The following is an 18,142-nucleotide window of genomic DNA, read 5'->3' as shown; positions in this document are numbered from 1 at the left end:
GGGATGAGGACAAGGATGGGGATGGGGATGGGGACAAGGATGGTGATGAGGATGAGGATGGTGATGAGGATGAGGATGAGGATGAGGATGAGGATGAGGATGGGGATGAGGATGGGGATGGGGATGCTGGTGCTTTCTTGCACAGTGCTGGCAGCTGGCTGGTAGCCTCTGCCTTCATGGACAAGGTTTGGGTCTGCTGCTGCGCACAGCCCGTGTGCTGGCCGGGCCCTGCGTGGGCAGGAGAGAGGGCAGTGGTGCCCGCCAGCGCTGCGGCATGTTTTTAAGGCACTGCACTCTATAGTCCAAGCACTTTACAGCGCAAGGATTAAAAACAGGCACCTAGACATGACCTACACTGGGCATCTACTTGAAGATGAGCTCTGTGTCTCTGTTGTCAGACAACTCTTCACCATACCACCACCTTTTCTGGGTCACCAGTGTCCCTAAACCTGTTCATGGAGAAAGCGAGCTCCTTTCCTGAGCATCAGTGCTTTGCATTGTACCACTGTTCTCGTTGATTTGCTCCACACCATTTCTAGGTTTATTTCTTAATGTCTTACAGAGGCCCTTGGGGGAAGGATAACAATAGCCTGCAGCATGTAGGTGAAGACCTTAAGCTGCAACACTTCAGCAGCTTTTTTATTCAGCTTTGTTGTGTTTTACTTTAGATTATGTATTTGGAGTAGATCTGGACAGGCTCCGCTCTGCTTTCCAGTAACAGGCGGAACTGCTGCAGGGAATTAATGTGAACCAGGATTTGGAAAAGCCCTGTGCTTCCTCTGCGTCCATAAAGTTAGATATATTTTCTTGGCTGCTTTGTGCTGAAGCTGTTAAATGGGTGTTTGCTGTTCCCTGTGCCCTCATCTTGGCACAGTTTTGATGGGGCAAAGCATAAGCAGGTGGGACAAAGGTAGATAATAAGAGATCAGGCTGAGTTTATTGATCTCTTCCACCAGTGTGGAAAAGGGGGAATCACCCACAGGGGCTAGTGTGAAGACTTGGGCAGCAGTGTGGCTGCACGTTCCCACGAGTGCTGCTCTCCGAAGGGTTTGGTGTGGTGGTGATGCTCTGCTCCGCTCAACCAGCACCTGCGCCAGGTGACAGGGCAGCGCCAGCCCTCAGCAGGGTCCCCGCTTTCGTCCCTGTCCCCTGCTTCACCCCTGTGTGCTCTCACATGCAGTGCAGCCTCAGCATTGTCTCTGGGGAGCGCTTTCTGCGTTGTACTCATGTCGGTGATGCCCGTAACTCCATGTGCAAAGCCGTTTGTCCCTCTGTCCGCTCTGACAGCTCTGGAGGACAGACCGACAAGGTCTCTGGGCATGGGTGCCTCTGGGCTGGAGCCTTTTCCGTCTGTGCAAGTCTTGAAGCAGTGGAGCAGATCCTTCCCCCCTGTTTTGCTCCAGTGTAGCTCCACTGACATCTATTGGGGCTCAGTCTGAGTTACACTAGTGCAAGTGGAAAACCAGCCTCAGGGTGGGGTTTCTGTAATGTTTTACAATATTCCAAATGTGCATTAGTGTCAGAGATCATTTCCTGTGGACATGGCCATTCTCCTGAGCGTACCTTGGTTTTAAATGCCTATTTTCCTTGCTGATCCTGTTGCTCTGGACTCCCCAGAGAAGCTCCTGAGGTCTGCTTGCTGTTTTGTGGTATTACGTTGAGAGTTCGCTTTGGGTCTTGAATGGACGGGATGATTTGTGAGCATTTACCTTTCTTCTCTCTGTGCCCCCCCCCATATCTCACTTCAGATACAGACCAGCCAAGCTGGCTCTTGCTAATTACTTAAGGAAGTAGTTATCTGCAATAGCAGCATTCAGTCTCTTTGGAAAACAGACCGGTGTGTTGAAGGGTGGTATTTCTTTTTCTTGCCACAGGTCATAGTGAGGGTTCCCCCCACCGCATCTCATTTTGTGGTCCTTTTGGAACTGAAGCACAATGATTAGCCAGTTCCTTATATGAACCAGCTGTGAACTCTCCTCCATAGAAATGCTCTTATTGTTCCGTGCTCAGAAATTGTAATTATCAAAGAAAAAATACTGAGCCGAGGCCAAGGTACAGTAACTTTGTTACTTGAGTAATGGGGGTGAGATGCAGTTTGGGAGCCGTGGGGGGATTAGAAACACATTGGAGCGAGAGGAGGAGGGTTCGGAAGGGCAGAGCAGAACAGTCCTGCTGCTGGCCAGGGCTGCAGCATTGGCCGTGGTCAGAACGGCACACCCGGTCCCACGGGTCTCTCTCTGCAGACCCAATCCACACACGCTTTCTTTCCATACACCCCCTTTCTCAAATTCCTGCTAGTAACATCTTTAAAAAGACCCGGAGTCCCTCTGCTGAATGTCCCTCAAGCGTTTTCTGTATAAATCACTTTGCAGATACCAGCATTTGTCCCATCAGACTTCTGGGCAATCATAGGGTAGAAAGCAATTTTGCCTGGGTCAGGACCAAGAGAAACAAGATATTTCTCCAGTTACGTTTCTTTCTTTTAAATATATTCCAGGCATATATTGCTGCTGATGCTGTGACCTGACACTTACACTGTCGCACTGTAATTATTCCACTTTATGATTTTTCCCTGTAATCAGTTCCCCACCCACGCAGAGATTTGGGGATTTCTGTGCAAAATAAGCCTGGGAGATAGCGTGTCAATGTTCATATTCTGCTGCATGCCACAAGGTTGGCATCACTGTCACTGGTTTCTCCCCAGTTCTTTGCAGTTTGGGCTGCCAGGGTGGGATCCCTTCCTCCAAACTTTAGATGTCTGCAATAGAAGTGTCTACAAGTATTCCGGTTATCTAGTCTCCCTTAAAAAACTGTGGTGGTAGTGACGCTGTTATGGTGCATTTCATTTGGTCCAGTTCAGGTGTCAGGCTTTAGCATGAGCAGGATCACATGTGCTCATTCAGAGGAGTCCCAGCCTTGGCACCCGACACAGCAGCAAACCAGGCGGTCCTGCTGGTTATAGTCTTATACAGAGAACAGAGAATGAGCACGGGCTAGCTAAATGACACCCATAACAAAGCAAAATCTTAAAACATGGCAATTATCTGGTGTTCCTTTAAATTCCTTAGATGTCCATTATATTCCTCTGTAATTTTTCTAGTCCATTTTGCCAGGTAAATATATTACTCTAAATACAGCTTTAAAAGACAGGAGAAGCGAGAGGAAATCACAGACATCCTTCAGCTGTCAGAGCTGACATGTTAATACTGAAGCAGCAGAGCACTCAGCAGCTGGTTCCCTCCCCATCAACTCCCTTTTAAACTGACTGAACTCAGGTGGTTTGGAACTGGAAATAAACTGAGCCAAACCGTTTCCTGAGCTAATGAAGGGAATTCATCCTTGGTGCTGCAGCAAGCACTTAAAGTGATTAATTGCAAGAAAGACACTTATAAAGGCACCAAACATTAGTTTAGTCCACCCGTTACTCTGGTCCATTCTGTGTTTAAGGCACGGATGCTTGCGATGCCCTCGTGAGTCAGAAATGCTGCTGCTGTTCCGTACCAGTGTGCCTGTGTATGGGCACTGTGGCGCTAATATTTGCTGCAAGAAAGTGGCCATTGCCACCTCTGCTTAACCAGAATCACTTTAAAGTGGCACTAATTATTCATCTTTGGAGAGCTCAGCTCATCAGAGTTATGAAAGCAAAATGTTGGTGAGATGATGGTACTGAGTAACACATGGTCTGGCCCATAAGGATTTGGGTTTTTTTTGCTAGAGTTGCTTGTATAGGTTCCCTGAGCAAAATAAGCCATGTCAATAAAAGTTACTTCTCTGCCAGAGTAACTGTGCTCCCATGAGATTTTCTGCTCACATGGAAATAATGAGAGAGTAAATCATTCCCTGGTGCCACAACATACCAGTAGGTTTCTAGTCTGGCTGTGGCTTTTGCACTGAAGGAAAGGAGCAGGTAAAGCTGAATGTGTTTTCTCGGTCCGTGAGAGATGAGGCAGCACCATCTGCCGGTGTTGTCGCTCCTGTGCTCAGGAGCTCCTCCGTCTCCTGTCCCAGCCCAGCTCATCGCATTGTCACAGGAGCCAAGAGAATGGTCCCTACCACAAGGTTTCTAAGAGCACATCAGTGGGGCAGACAATCCATTTGCCACAATGTCCATCTCATGATGTTTCTGTCTTTTCAGGCACTGCGTCTGTTGCAGTCGCTGGCATCTTAGCAGCCTTAAGGATCACAAAGAACAAGCTCTCTGACCACAAGTTTGTTTTCCTGGGAGCTGGAGAGGTAGGACTGTTCTTCAGTTTGTTCCTAAATATGATCTAAATTCAAATTTAGAGAGAGAAAAGCCAACCATGAAACTTTCTGCAAGGCTTGGCTTCATGAACACAAAGCACAGAAGCAGGTTCCCTGTCACTGGGCCCGTGTGGACCCCACAGGTGGATCTTGCTGCTGTGTAGAAGTTGCCAACAATCTTTCGGTGACCTTGGCCCATGATCCCTGGGCAGACATCCTGGGTGCTACAAGGCTGCCCATGTGTCAGTGGGGCTCTAAGTACCTTTGAGGAAAGTCCCATATGAGGTAGAATGCTGCAGGAACATTAAAGAGGCAGGTTTGAGTCCTGAGGGCTGGTATTTGGGGTAAACCAGAGCCTCTTTCCCAATAGAATCAAAAGGAGTCAGACTCAAAGAACTGCAAGAACATAACATTACTTTTTGGAGTCGGTCACATTGCCCCCATGGCAGAAGTCAGGTAGTCTGTAAGGTACCATGCTCAAAGAGAGAGGGGGAAGAAAATGTTTCTAAAGCCTGGGCTGTGGACTAAAGATCCTCCTCTCGCCCACCTGTGCAGCTTTGGGAAGGTCTGTTACTCACTGTTTGTCTGCTATTCTGCTGGACAGTTGGGGTTTTACTTATTGATGGCAGCACCCACAATGCTAAAATCATCCCCATGCCATGACACTGGACAGCCCTGGAGCAGAAAGCCTACCAGTTTTGTGCAGTGCTGGGGGATGAGCCAACACATCTCGCATTTAAAATCTTCCCCCGCGAAGATGTTGATACCCCAGTGAAGCTTTTATATCATGTGTTCCAGGCTGCAGTCGGCATAGCTCATCTCATCCTCATGGCCATGGAAAAGGAAGGAACTTCACGAGAGGATGCTGTCAAAAAAATTTGGATGGTGGACTCCAGGGGACTGGTTGTGAAGGTAACGTGTCTCCAGAGCTGAGCTCCACTCCCCCACCAGCTCCTGCAAGGCAGAGGCCAGAGCAGGCAGTTATCTGGGACCCTTGCACAGCCCTGAAGCAAGGGCTGCGGTTTTATAGGTGCCAGCAGAGCTGTTCCTGCGTTCAGAGGACAGAGCCTCCTGGTGACAGCTGTGTACCAGCAGCACTGGCTGCCCTGAAGGCAACGCTTTGTGCTGGCCCTCTAAAGTGATAGGACACACAGCTGGCCACGGTCTCCAGCAGCGCTGGAGCTCTTGTATCTCATATGGGGTATTACAATAGCAACACTGTGCCCTGCTGGGTGATCCAACTCTGCTCTGCACTCCCTGGGTCCTCAGGGCCTCTGCCCTTGTCCCTCCTCAGACATGAGGAGACTTGTGCTACATGTACAATTCCTCTGCCCTGGCAGCCACATCCTTTCTCCACATGATCAATGTATTTTGGAGACCGAGAGGAGTAGAGACCAGCCCCACCATGACATTACAGCAACAGCTCAATGCCTGACTGGCCGATGCTGAGGACCTGCTCTGAGAAATCTGGTTTAGGCAGAGGGCCTAGAGATGAAATGAACTGATGAGTTACTATGTTTATGTCTCCACCTTTTACCAACAGCCCAAAGTTTGACTCCTCCTTTTCCCTCACAGGGCAGGAGCGACCTGAACCATGAGAAAGAAATATTTGCCCAGGACCACCCCAGTGTGAACTCACTGGAAGAGATTGTGCAGAAAGTGAAGCCTACAGCAATTATAGGTGGAGTTCCTTAGCACAACTCTTTCATGTCAATTCATTCTTAGGAGAGTTTCTGTCTTTCCTCCAGGGCCTGCTTCTGTTCTCCCAGTCAAAACGAAGTGAGCTTTCTTTATCCCCATGTTGCCAGTTGTGTACTTCACATCCTTTCCCCTTTGACCATGGGACACCAGGTCCCCCGTTTTTGGAGCTGAAGGAGCTGCAGAGGGACGTGGCTGCAGAGGGAGGTGACATGGGAGGCAGGACCTAGGGCGCTCAGCAGTGAGCAGGACCCTGGCATGGCAAGGGTGACAACAGGCAGCTTGGGCAGGTCTTTGGGAGGAGAATCATAGAACAGTTTGGGTTGGAAGGGACCTTCAAAGCTCCTCCATTGCCACCCCTGCCATGAGCAGGGACATCTTCACCCAGATCAGGTTGCTCAGAGCCCCGTCCAGCCTGGCCTGGGATGTCTCCAGGGATGGTTCATCCACCACCTCTCTGGGCAACCTGGGACAGGGTTTCACTACCCTCAGCATAAACAGTTTCTTCATCATGTCTGTCCTGAATCTCCCCTCCTTTAGTTTAAAACCATCACCCCTTGTACTGTCCCTACATGCCTTTGGAAAAAGTTGCTCTCCAGCTTTCTTGTTGGTCTGGTGTAGGTAAGGAAAGGCCACAATAAGGTCTCCCCAGAGCCTCCTCCAGGCTGAACAACCCCAGCTTGCCCTCACAGCAGAGCCGTTCCAACCCTCTGACCATTTTTGTGGCCTCCTCTGGACCTCTTCCAACAGGTCCATGTTGTACTGAGAAGTTCTGAGCCTTTGGAGGGCAAAGTGCCACAGCCAGACTGGCCTAAACACCCATCCCCACCCTGCCCAGAGGAGCAGAGGGCTTTATTTTGAGACAGGCTTTTAATCTCCCCATAAAATAAGAAAGAAACATTCCCACCTGCCTCTCCAGAGGTGGAGCCTGGTCCCTCCCACCGATCATTTACCAACAGAGCCATCCAAGAGGGATCAGCCCAATGCACTGAAGTCAGTTGCAAAGCACCGTCTCACTCTGCTGTTGTCGTTTTAGGTGTCGCAGCTGTTGCAGGAGCTTTCACAGAGAAGATTTTGAAGGACATGGCAGCATTCAATGAGAGGCCCATCGTGTTTGCCCTGAGCAACCCCACGAGTAAAGCAGAGTGCACAGCGGAGCAGTGCTACCGCCTCACCGAGGTGCTGCAGCTCAGCGCGGCGATGGTGGGGCTGTGGGGATGCTGTGGCCGTGGCTGTACCAAGGGAACCAGGGGGCTGCATGGTGGGCGGACAAGTGACAGTGGGCATGAGTTGAAACAGAAGAGATTCAGGCTGGTCATAAAGAAAAACCTGCACACTGTGAGGAGAGCCAGGGGTTGGAACAGAGGCCCAGGCTGCTCATGCAGTCTCTGCCCTTGCAGGTTTTCAAGACCAGGCTGGATAAAGCCCTGAGCAACCTAGTCTGATTTCATAGCTTAACTTGCTGTGAGCAAGGGTTTGGGTCGCTACCAGCCTGAATTACTTTGTGGTCCTCTAAAAAAAGCACTTGTCTCCTTCTCCCACAGCTGTCTGAGGTGTCTCATCCTCCCATGTTACTGTCCCCTGTGTTTTGCCACCCTAGTCGTTTGCATAACTCTTTCATCACCCAACATGGGCTCAGTGTCACTGAAGAATTATGGTCATATGGATTGACAGAATCATAGAATCATAGAATTATCCCAGTTGGAAGAGGCCCTTAGGATCATCAAGCCAACCATAACCTAACTCCAGCACTAAACCATGTCTCTCAGAACCTCATCTAAACACCTTTTAAACCCCTCCAGGGATGGTGACTCAACCACTTCCCTGGGCAGCCTGTTCCAGTGCTTCACAACCCTTTCCATTAAGAAATTTTTCCTCATACCCTATCTAAACGTCCCCTGGCAAAACCAGAGGCCATTTCCTCTTCCTGATGTGGGGTGAGAGAGGAGGCCTTGTCTCACTCTCCACTTCGCCCTCCCCACCACCTGCTGCTGGGTAGAGCAGCCACACAGCCCCCAGACCTTTATTGCTTGAGTCCCTCCTCACCCTCCGTAGATGGTTGATGGATAAGAAGAGACTCTTTCTCAGCACATTGAAAGCACTTGGGCAGTGCCAACACCCACTAGGTGCTTGGTGGCCCTGTCTGTGGCTCTGGGGACCAAGCCCTCCGGAAGTATCAGCTGGAGATGGCTCTGGTGGAGATCCACTGGCTGGCTGGAGATCTGTCCACTTGGTCACCAGAGTCCCCTGGGCACAGATCATGGCGAGCAGCAGAAATGTAAGATGTCTCTTCTGAATTTTGACACCTCTTTCTCTCTCTTTGATCAGGGCCGGGGAATATTTGCAAGCGGGAGTCCATTCCCACAGGTGACCCTGCCCAACGGACAGACCTTCTTCCCTGGCCAAGGGAACAACGCCTACGTCTTCCCAGGAGTGGCACTGGGAGTCATCAGCTGCGGAGTGCGGCACATCTCTGATGATATCTTCCTCATCACAGCAGAGGTTTCCAACTGGCATTTAAATAATATTTTTTAAAAATATAGCAAGAGGCACACGCACCTACTTCAGGTGTTTTTGAGAACCTGGCCTGGGGCAATGTGTTGAGGAGAAACAGCACAACCTCAGCAAAAAGCCGCAGCCTTTCCCAGTCTCAGAGAAAGCTCCCACTTCCATGGGTCCTACAGAGACGCGGGAGCCATGACAGGGCTCTCCTTGTTCTCCACAACTGCTGCCCTGGCACAGCACTTCCACCATTTAAGTCTGTAGTGAAATGTATACATATTTTGAATAGTTCAGCAGTTTCTGTTAAAATTAGTCGCAGCTCTGCCACTGCTGAGGTTTCATCCATATGTCATGTATGGTAGTGAACGTGGTACGTGCTTGAAACCATCTCTACAAACTGCCTTTCTCTTCTTTCTAGTCTATTGCTGCTGCAGTAACAGAGCAGAATCTTGCAGAAGGAAGACTCTATCCCCCCTTGGACAGAATCAGAGAGGTGTCTCTCAAAATCGCTGTGAAAGTGAGTATTTCCACTTCTATTTTCACTCTCCATGGCAGGGAGGGCAGCAATTGCCCTGGCATCGTTCTTGCTATGTACTTTTTTAGTTCAACTTGTTCTACAGCCCAAAGCAATGATTCTCAGGAATCTTTCCAGCTGGAATTGCTGCTTTAATTTCTCCCATCATTAAAGCCCAAATCTGAAAAACGCCTGCTGATTCTGGGTGCCTCACAGTTCACAAAGCTCTGCGTTATTGCTTGGAGCTGTGAGTGCTCAGCACTTCAAAAAATCAGGTTTAGGGTCAAATTCAAACATGATGCAAGTTGCCTAAAGATTTTAGGTTCCAAAACAGCAATTTGGAACCTTTTCTCCTGTATTTGGTAGGGGCCTAAAATACCTAGATACTATTCCAGATCTGAGGTGGTTGTCTAATTGTGGGAGTGGTGCCCTGTATACATCAAATTTGTAATTCCCGTTCAGAGGACACCCACTGAGAATCACGTTGGCCTGCAGGGAGCTACGGGTGGATGCAGAGGAGCTCAGGGGTGTGAGCGGAGGTGGTCAAAGAGCTGCTCTCCTTCTTTAACTGCACGCTCCAGCCATTCTGCCAGGGCAGGGCTGTGCATTTCCAGGGAAAATACAGCCAGGGCCAAACTGCATTTGTTTTCAGCATCATAACATGCCAACTTTATTTCATCAGCTCATTTTGCTTATCTTTTTGCAGATTGTTGACTGGGCCTACAAGCATGGTCTTGCTTCTTGGTACCCCGAGCCAGCAGACAAGGAAGCCTTTGTGAAACAGTTTGTTTACAATACTGATTACGATTCATTTCTAATTGATGGTTACAGGTGGCCCCCCACAGCCATGCAAACACAAGGTGTGTAAGTTTTTGTGAGAACTGGTTTCTCATTATTTTTCCATCAGTTCCCGTGGTTCATATAATTGCTGATGTAAATGCACCCCCAGCCTTGCAGAATGATAAAAGTAAATGAATCCAAGTAGTTTTTTTACTTGCTGCTGCTTTTTCTCTGCGGGAGCTTTTCAGTAGGGAATAAAAGAGAGTCCAAGCTGGGCGGTCAGTGCTCCAAGGAGGCACAGCCGATGGCTGCAGCCAATCCCAGTCAATCAGCACTGGATGTTCACAGAATCACAGAAAGGTTGGGGTTGGAAGGGACCTCTGGAGATCATCCAGTCCAACCCACCTGCTAAAGCAGGTTCACCAGAGCAGATCACACAGGAATGTGTCCAGGTGGGTTTGAATGTCTCCAGAGAAGGAGACTCCACAGCCTCTCTGGGCAGCCTGTTCCAGGCTCTGGCACCTCAAAGGAAAGAAGTTTCTCCTCATATTCAGATGGAACCTCCTATGCTTCAGTCTGTGCCTGTTGCTCCTCATCCTATCACTGTGCACCACTGAAAGGAGTCTGGTCCTGTCCCCTTGACACCCACCCTTGACACCATATTAGTGCTGCATAACAAACTGCCTGTCTCTCAGCTCAGCTCCTGAGCCACCTCAGAAGCCAAGAGTCCCATTCCCAGTGGGAATGTCTGCAGGAAGTTCAGAGTCCCACTTCCATGGTATCAGCTGCATGCATGATCATCCCTCACACACGACAGCCCTGCTGCGCTCGTGTTTCTTGGGATGTGATGGGAAGCGTGTGCATTGCCCTGGCAGAGGTGAATACTTGGGCAGCACTACCCTGTCCTGCTTCCAAAGTCCCTAAGCTTTGAGGAGACAACAGGATTCTGTCCTTGGGAAAAGTGTCCCTCCAGCTCCTTCCAAGCAGCGGGCAAGCCCTGGCACTGCAGGCTGAGCCAAGAGAAGCTGCTGACGTGGTCAGTGACCAAGGGCTGCAGGAGCAAACTTACTCACTGGGGAAACACCACATCGCCAGAAGGCACTTGGGAAAGGGCCTTCTTTCTGCCCATTATGGCCAAACCTATCATCCCCGGCCTCTGCAGGAGCAGCAGCCCGGGGTGACACCACTGCCAGGAAAGGATCCCATTGCCAACCAAAGCAGTCAACCTTTGGGCTGCTAAGGCAGAAACCTGCCATGGGGCAGAGCTCCCTGTCCTCAGCATTAACTCCTGCAGAACCTGGCAGAATAGCCAATTGCAACTGAAAGAAACTGAGAGCAAGGGAGAAGTCTCTGAGAGCATCAGCAAAAAGCAGGAAGGCATGTGGGAGAGGCTGAAATACACACAGTAATGACACGTCGGTAGAAGGTGCCTTTCTGGCTCTCTCATGACCATCTCAGACACGGGTCCTCCATCAAGGCTGAGGAACCTGCCCGTGCTGCCCTTCTCTGTCCCAGAAGCAATCCCAAGGTCGCAGTGCAGACAGACCCAGTGCTATCTCCTGGTGGCAGGAGGATCTCAAGCTCCTTTTGCCCTGCCAGGCCCCATCCTTGCATCCTTCCAAGGACTCATCTGTGCTCAGGCATGGCTGAGCCATTCCTCTCTGGCACTGGGAACAGCTCAAACAAATGCTGCATGATCCCAAGAGCATGCAGACGTCTCCCCGTGTCACATACTTGGCCCTGAACACTGTTACCATCCCACAAGACAGGCAGGCTCAATTAAATCACACCAGAGAGAGGCAATGACCCTGGCTTCTGAGTTAAAGCCCTGACATGGAGATACCAAGGGATGCTCCTCTGAACCCTGAGGCTGAGTGCCTGTGACAGTCCTGCTTACCCATGGCTGGGATCACTGAACAGTTTTGCATCCTCCCACCAGCCATAGCCAGCAAACACACTGTCTTGTTTTCCAAGCTGCTCTCAGGGGACAAGGGGGTGGTGGGAAGCCCAGTGTACCCAACTTAGTGTCCAGGACCCTCTGAACCTGCCTACAGACACCGCACATGCATGCTGCATGCCACCCCTGCCTTTTCTGCTGGGCACTGCCAGCAGCTCTGTCTGGTGGTGTCTCCATGTCACCAAGCCCTGGGGAGGCCTCTCCTAGCCGAGAGCACCAGCAGGACACCCATGTGTCCTTGGCTGTGCTGGGGAGAGTGAGCTGCACGAGGGCAAGAGCTCCAAAACCTCTCTGGTTTGGCCAAGAGAACAAACAATGAGCAATGCCAAGCTCCAGGGGTGGGTCAGAGGGCAGCTCAGGGAGAAGAGCCTGGACAAAGAGCTACCTGGGGCGGGATGGAAGGTGCACCTGGGCTTCCTTGCAAGAAGAAGAGGCCATTCAGGCAGCTATTTATGCCATGATACTTCACACACTGGCTTCATCCTGCACAACAACCCATGGAACGGCGTGAGGGATTGCCGGCCCATCTTCCTTTTGCAATTCCTGCAAATAAATACATTGCAAAACCCTCCAGTTGGAAGCAACTCTCTTTATTTTGCACTAAGGAGTGGGATTTCACCCTGGAAAGAGCTCTCCCCTCCTCTGCTCGTAGCACAACAGCTGTGAGAGCGGCACTGACTGCCCAGGCTCTCCTACCTGCTGCAGGGCTTGGGCCACTGGGACCCTTCAGGCTGGTCCTACCAGTGGATCTTCTCAAAGGCACCAAGGAGGGGAAAAAGGAAAGATTCAAGGTTCAGGTCCAACAAGGGAGGCCGAGAAACACTGTGTGCCTGGCCTGTGGGAGTCCTGAGCTCTCTGTGGAAGCTCCTCCTGAGCCAGCTCATGGTGGGGAACCTACACAGCACCAGACTGAGGAGCTGTGCGAGGCTGGGGCACAGACCTTTGGCCAAGCAGCTGCAGAGAACCATAGAACCATAGCAAGTCCTGAGCTGGAAGGGACCCATGAAGGATCCATGATTGGAAAGATCATCGAGTCCAACTCCTGTCCCTGCACAGGACAACCCCACAGTTCACACGGTGTGTCTGAGGACGTTGTCCAGTCTCTTCTTGAACACTGTCAGGCTTGGGGCTGTGACACCTCCCTGGGGAGCCTGTTCCCGTGTCCAGCACCTCCGGGTGAAGAACCTTTTCCTCATGTCCAACCTAAACCTCCCCTGGCACATCTTCCTGCCATTCCCTCGGGTTCTGTCACTGGTCACCAGAGAGAAGAGCTCAGCCCTGCTCCTCCTCCTCCCCTTGTGAGGAAGCTGTAGCCGCCATGAGCTCTCCCCTCAGTCTCCTCCAGGCTGAACAAACCAAGTGACTTGGGCTCTGGCACCTCGAACTAAAGAAGTTTCTCCTCATATTCAGATGGAACCTCCTGTACTTCAGTCTGTGCCCCTTGCTCCTAATCCTGTCATTGGGCACCACTGAAAGGAGTCTGGTCCATCCTCTTGACACCCACCCTTGAGATATTTATAAAAACTGATGAGATCCCCTCTCAGCTTCTCTTCTCCAGGCTGAACAGACCCAGCTCTCTCAATCTCTCCTCATAAGAAAGATGCTCCAGACCCCTCATCATCTTTGTAGGCCACCATTGGCCTCCCTCCAGTAATTCCTTGTCCTTCTTAAACTGGGGAGCCCAGAACTGGACCCAGTACTGCAGATGCAGAAGTAGAGGGTCAGGATAACCTCCCTGGACCTGCTGGTCACACTCTTCTTAATACACCTCAGGTACCATTGGCCTTCTTGGCCACAAGGGCACATTGTTGACTCATGGTCAACCTGTTGTTGACCAGGATTTCCAAGTCCTTCTCTGCAGAGCTGCTTTCCAGCAGGTCCATCCCTGACCTATCCTGGTGCCTGGGGTTATTCCTCCCTAGGTGCAGGATCCTACACTTGCCTTTGGTGAATATCATTAGTTTCTTAAAAAGAAAAAAAGGTTTCTGTGCTCCAGCTTGTTCCATTGCTGGACACGCAGCTGAGAAGCTGAAGTTGCTGGAACTCGGTGCATCCTCCCTGCAGCTCATGGGGCTGGAGAGGAAAGGAAAGGCTGGCAAGGCACAGCAAATTCCTTAAGTGACTTATCTGGTGGGGGAAAGGCTGTGCCCGCCCTGAGAGCCTCCTTGCCAAGGCTGGGGCGTTTCTTTCCCAACCTGCAGGATTCAAAGTGAACCGCTTGAGGGCTGTAGAGGACTTTGTAGGTCTTGCCTGTCTGGGAAGGTCCCGTCACTGGTACATCGCGTTTTACCGGCAACTTGAGCATTGGCAATTGAATAGGGTTTTTTTTTCTCTTTTCCAATTTTGCACAAGAAAAACTCCTTTAGAAGGATTCCTCACTGAAATGAGAGATTGCTGGGTGGCTGCCCTACCAGACACATTAACTAGTAGGAGATTGAATTTGTGTAGGAAAAGCGCGAGTTTAATATTTAGGAACTGTGTTCTGTTTTCTGATTTAGAGCAAGGATAGTTATAGCAGATCATTTTGGATTTCTGTGTTGGCTCCCACTGTTTCTCTCAGTGCAGAACAAGTCCTCTGTTCCTAATTGGTTCTTTTTCTTTTCTTTTTAAAAAGGAGTTGATTTGAAAACAGTGATAAAAATAGCATAAATACAAGGAAAATACATCAATACAGGTAATAATGTGCCAATAGTAATACCTATTTCAAGCCCAGAAAGGATCGCTATGGCATCCTAACGTGACGTTGAGCCTGGCAATTGATATCTGAATTACTTCTGCCCAGAAAAATCCTTCCCGTCTCTTCGCCTGGTCACTCATATCTCTCCTCTTATTTAACAAAATTGAATCTTACTTATAACCCCAGCTGATCTGCATTAGTCAGGTAGAGTTTGTCCCATAGTAAAACCCATTCTTCTTGGCACCCAGGACCCAGCATGTGGGTCTGACAGCTGAAGGGTGTTGGAAAAATACAATACAAATAAATTATGTTGAGGTCAGGGCCATGCTCCTCTGGCCCAACTTTTACTTCAGCCCTTGTGCCTGGTGTTTCTATCAGTTTGCTCTGGGTCTGAAGGGTCATCTAATCCATAAGAAATATTAATCACAGACTTGTGGACAAAATCCAGGCTATCTGATCATCACATTTGTTCTCAGCACACCAGGCATGTTCTTACAAGCATCCACCCCAAATTAAACCTCTACCCTTTAAGCCATTTTCTGAGGCTTCTTCCTCACAAGCCTTGATTTCATGTGCAAATCAGAGACATTTGTTTTGCTTCAAGGGTGTCCTGACCTTTCAGTCATGAAAGGAAAATCTTGATAAAATCACTAATTAATGGCTGAGTTAGAATCATTTGTCCCAGATATGTGGATAAACAAAGAAGCTAAAGGTCTGGCTATTAAACAGGAGAGAAAGGGTTTTCTTCATAGAGCGAGCTTGGCTGTTCAAATACCTAAAATGGTGGTAATTGATTTATATTCAATTATTTGAGTGCACAGAAGCAATTATAGCTAATCTGTAAAGCTCGGTTCTACAGTGAAGCGTTACTATGCAAAAAATTCTTCCTTATTAGTTATCCACTGATGAAAAATGGTGGTAGGAGGAAGGAATTTCCCTTTTATATGGAATTCGCACCCAATTTTGCCTATCTGATCTCTGCTTTTTGTACACTGTGAACAACAGGGCTGTTTACTCCCGACCTAACCAATCTAGCTGACAAACCACTGGCGGGGAAGAGACTGCTGGAATTGGGAGGTGGTTTGATGGCAGAATTGTAGCAGCGGCTGGTGTTATTCAAACCAGAGATGTGTCAGAGTCCAGCTCAACGCACAGGCACCCACGCTGTATTCACGTAGTCAGCAATCGGAACAATAAATGGTATTTTAATCTGTAAATCCTGCAGATTTTTTCAGCAGATCACTGAGATTTCTGGAGATCTCACCAATTCACTCTGAACCTCATTTTTAACTGTTGGAAGGGAGCGTCTTTCAGACCCCAATCAATTTAGCCTCAATCCAGCTAGTTTAGGAGCTGAACACCTCAAAGAGACATGGGAGGAGAAGGAGATAGATATTAGTATTATGTATGTCATACTAAGGGAGGGCGCGGGCTCGCTCTCAAAGGCCACCCTGGAGCGTTGTCTCAGCCCGAACCCACAGCACAGACCTGAGTGCACTCAGCATAGGCTTGAGCTCTTCACCATGATGACTGTCTGCTACATGTCACTGATATGTGTCACAGGGATCCGTCCCTATAAACTCATTCTTCACCTTGTAGTATAGCAGAATATCACGGTCTGCAATTAAGAAAATGAGAAGAGAAAAAATCTGTGCCACCAACCCTGTCCCAGCAGCCCATCTCAGCCAGGATTCTTTACATTTGAAGAGTGTCCTGGCAACACCAAATTCAAAATTAACCACTGATTTTTCACCACTCTGGAGGCACGCAGAGGCTTAAGCAGTGGGCTTGTATCTTTTATAAAGCTGAACCAAAAAAAATCATAAATACTTGTCGCAGGGGAGTGATTTTAGGGTTCTGCTTGCTGCAGAACAATGTTTAGGTTTCTTAGAGAGAAGCACAACTTAAAAGAGTTTGGTGGCAGGCTCACTCCATTATTTACTGCATGGGGAAATATGCCAAGCCGAATGCTGCTTACCTTCTTCCCAGGTGCCTGTATCCATTCACAAAGCAAACTTCCAGGCATTTTCCCTCCCTGATAACCATTTGCTCCAGGGGCTGTGTCTTGGAGCTCTGGAGACAAACTCTCAGGCCAGGCCTATGTCCATCGCAGTGCAAACGTTCGGGATTCTTCTCTCCCTGATAAACATTCACTCTGGAGCCTATTTTTAAAGCTCCAGTGGCAAACTTTCAGGTGAGGCCCTTAATGGCATGTGTCGTGGTTGGGACAGACAAACGACATAGAGCAAGTTCTTCCGGGATGAAAGTAGTAGATGCCATTTATTGCCACAAGTGCATTTTTATACAGTTTCACCAATTCATGTGTCTCTTCACTATTGGTTACAAGTTACAGCAGTAACATCTCATTGGCTAATTTTGCTATCATCAATGTTACTCTTCTACTCCCTTCTCTCTCACAGGTACATCCTTAACATCTCCGGATACTCCTTTACTCCCATCTTTCTCACGGGTACACCTTCATATCTTCAAGGCTAATTTCTGTCCCCATGCCCTCCATCAGGGAATCCACGGACCCACCGTAGTCCCCTACAGGCATGTAAAACAGACTTTCAGTAAACAAAATTCTCGGAAAATAAAAAATGTAATGGAGTAGAAGAGCGGGAGGGCTGGCTCAAGCTGGTACCTGCGCAGAGATCCAGCCGAGCATAGAAAACTACAAACTTCTATATCTTTACAGACCATTCACACCGTGATTCAGTCCAATAGCAATATTTCACCACCAGGTCCTTTGCTCCCCATTGGACCCTTTTTCCCTGACTCCACATGGGCCTTTGTTTTGTTCAGTTGTAGACATTGGTTTTGGCCCATATCCTTGAAGCTGTCGTTTTGTCTGGATCTTTTCTTCTCAGCAAAGTGCAAAATAGGCCCCGCTTTGCAGATGTCTGTGATGTCTCTGTGTTAGCCCTGGATCCTTGTTTTCCCAGTCAGTTCCATTTTTCCCAGCAAAATGCAAGCTAAACTTTATCTTGCAGGCATTTAGTGTAGTCTGCAGTTGTTTTGGGGTAAATACGAGCTTAAAATTTTAGCAAACCTAGTCTACCTCGTAACACGAATCAAGGAGTATATTAAAAATCATACAGCCTTGTATCTCTATATAATCCATTAAATTTGGTGTGCATCTACTTAATGATTAATATTGAATTTGAATTGGGCTCATCCACTGACTTGCGAGTAGTAAAACCATACAGCTCACTTATTTAGCAGGGAGAGCTCAAAGTGGGCTCATCCAGGCTGTCGTATTTATAGAATGAAGTGGCTGACTCGTAGTCAAACTGCACACAGTAGGAAAAGTCTGCACGAGACTCCCTGTGCCCACAAGCCACCGGTGTTCAATGTGCCATTCTGCCTCCCTGTGGGTCTGCTGGAGGGAGTTCTTGGCCTGGATGCAGCTCAGGTCTTTCCCTCCTCTGTAGCCTGGACCAAACTGCTGCTGGTTTGACTGGGAGGGGGCCGAGTGCAACTGCCACAATATTATGCCCAGCTTCTACTGAAGAAACAGAAATCGTATTTATTACCTGTCTACAGCTACTAGCAATACTGTTGTCACCTGGTGTCCCACGTTTAACTCACTCCCAGCCTGCAAGCAGATTTGCTGAGCTGTGGCTGAAACGATTGAGATGAACTCCAGCCAGTCCCGGGCTGATCAGTGTGAGCCCCAATTCACTCCAAACCCTCCTTGAAGAGGGACTTGGGCACCAACGGCAGCCTGGAGCAACGGAGGGACAGGCACTGTTCCCTTCAGTCCATGCCG

At 49.1% G+C, this 18,142-nt stretch overlaps 1 protein-coding gene across 1 annotated transcript in view; it reads left to right on the top strand.

The window, feature by feature from the left end:
- The window catches only part of ME3 (malic enzyme 3), a 133,451-nt gene extending 123,502 nt beyond the window's left edge, over positions 1-9,949 (top strand). The window contains exons 8-14 of the mRNA XM_021298790.2: positions 4,136-4,233; positions 5,041-5,154; positions 5,818-5,923; positions 6,977-7,119; positions 8,269-8,442; positions 8,861-8,959; positions 9,663-9,949. Of these exons, the coding sequence (XP_021154465.2) occupies positions 4,136-4,233; positions 5,041-5,154; positions 5,818-5,923; positions 6,977-7,119; positions 8,269-8,442; positions 8,861-8,959; positions 9,663-9,824 (896 nt within the window). The 3' untranslated portion in view covers positions 9,825-9,949. The remainder of the gene's footprint in view (positions 1-4,135; positions 4,234-5,040; positions 5,155-5,817; positions 5,924-6,976; positions 7,120-8,268; positions 8,443-8,860; positions 8,960-9,662) is intronic.
- Positions 9,950-18,142: the final 8,193 nt, after the last annotated feature.

The sequence above is a fragment of the Columba livia genome, chromosome 1 (assembly GCF_036013475.1).
Source record: "Columba livia isolate bColLiv1 breed racing homer chromosome 1, bColLiv1.pat.W.v2, whole genome shotgun sequence".
NCBI lineage: Eukaryota > Metazoa > Chordata > Aves > Columbiformes > Columbidae > Columba > Columba livia.
The sequence above is the reverse complement of the archived record's forward strand: the minus strand, read 5'-3'. Positions and strand labels throughout refer to the sequence as shown.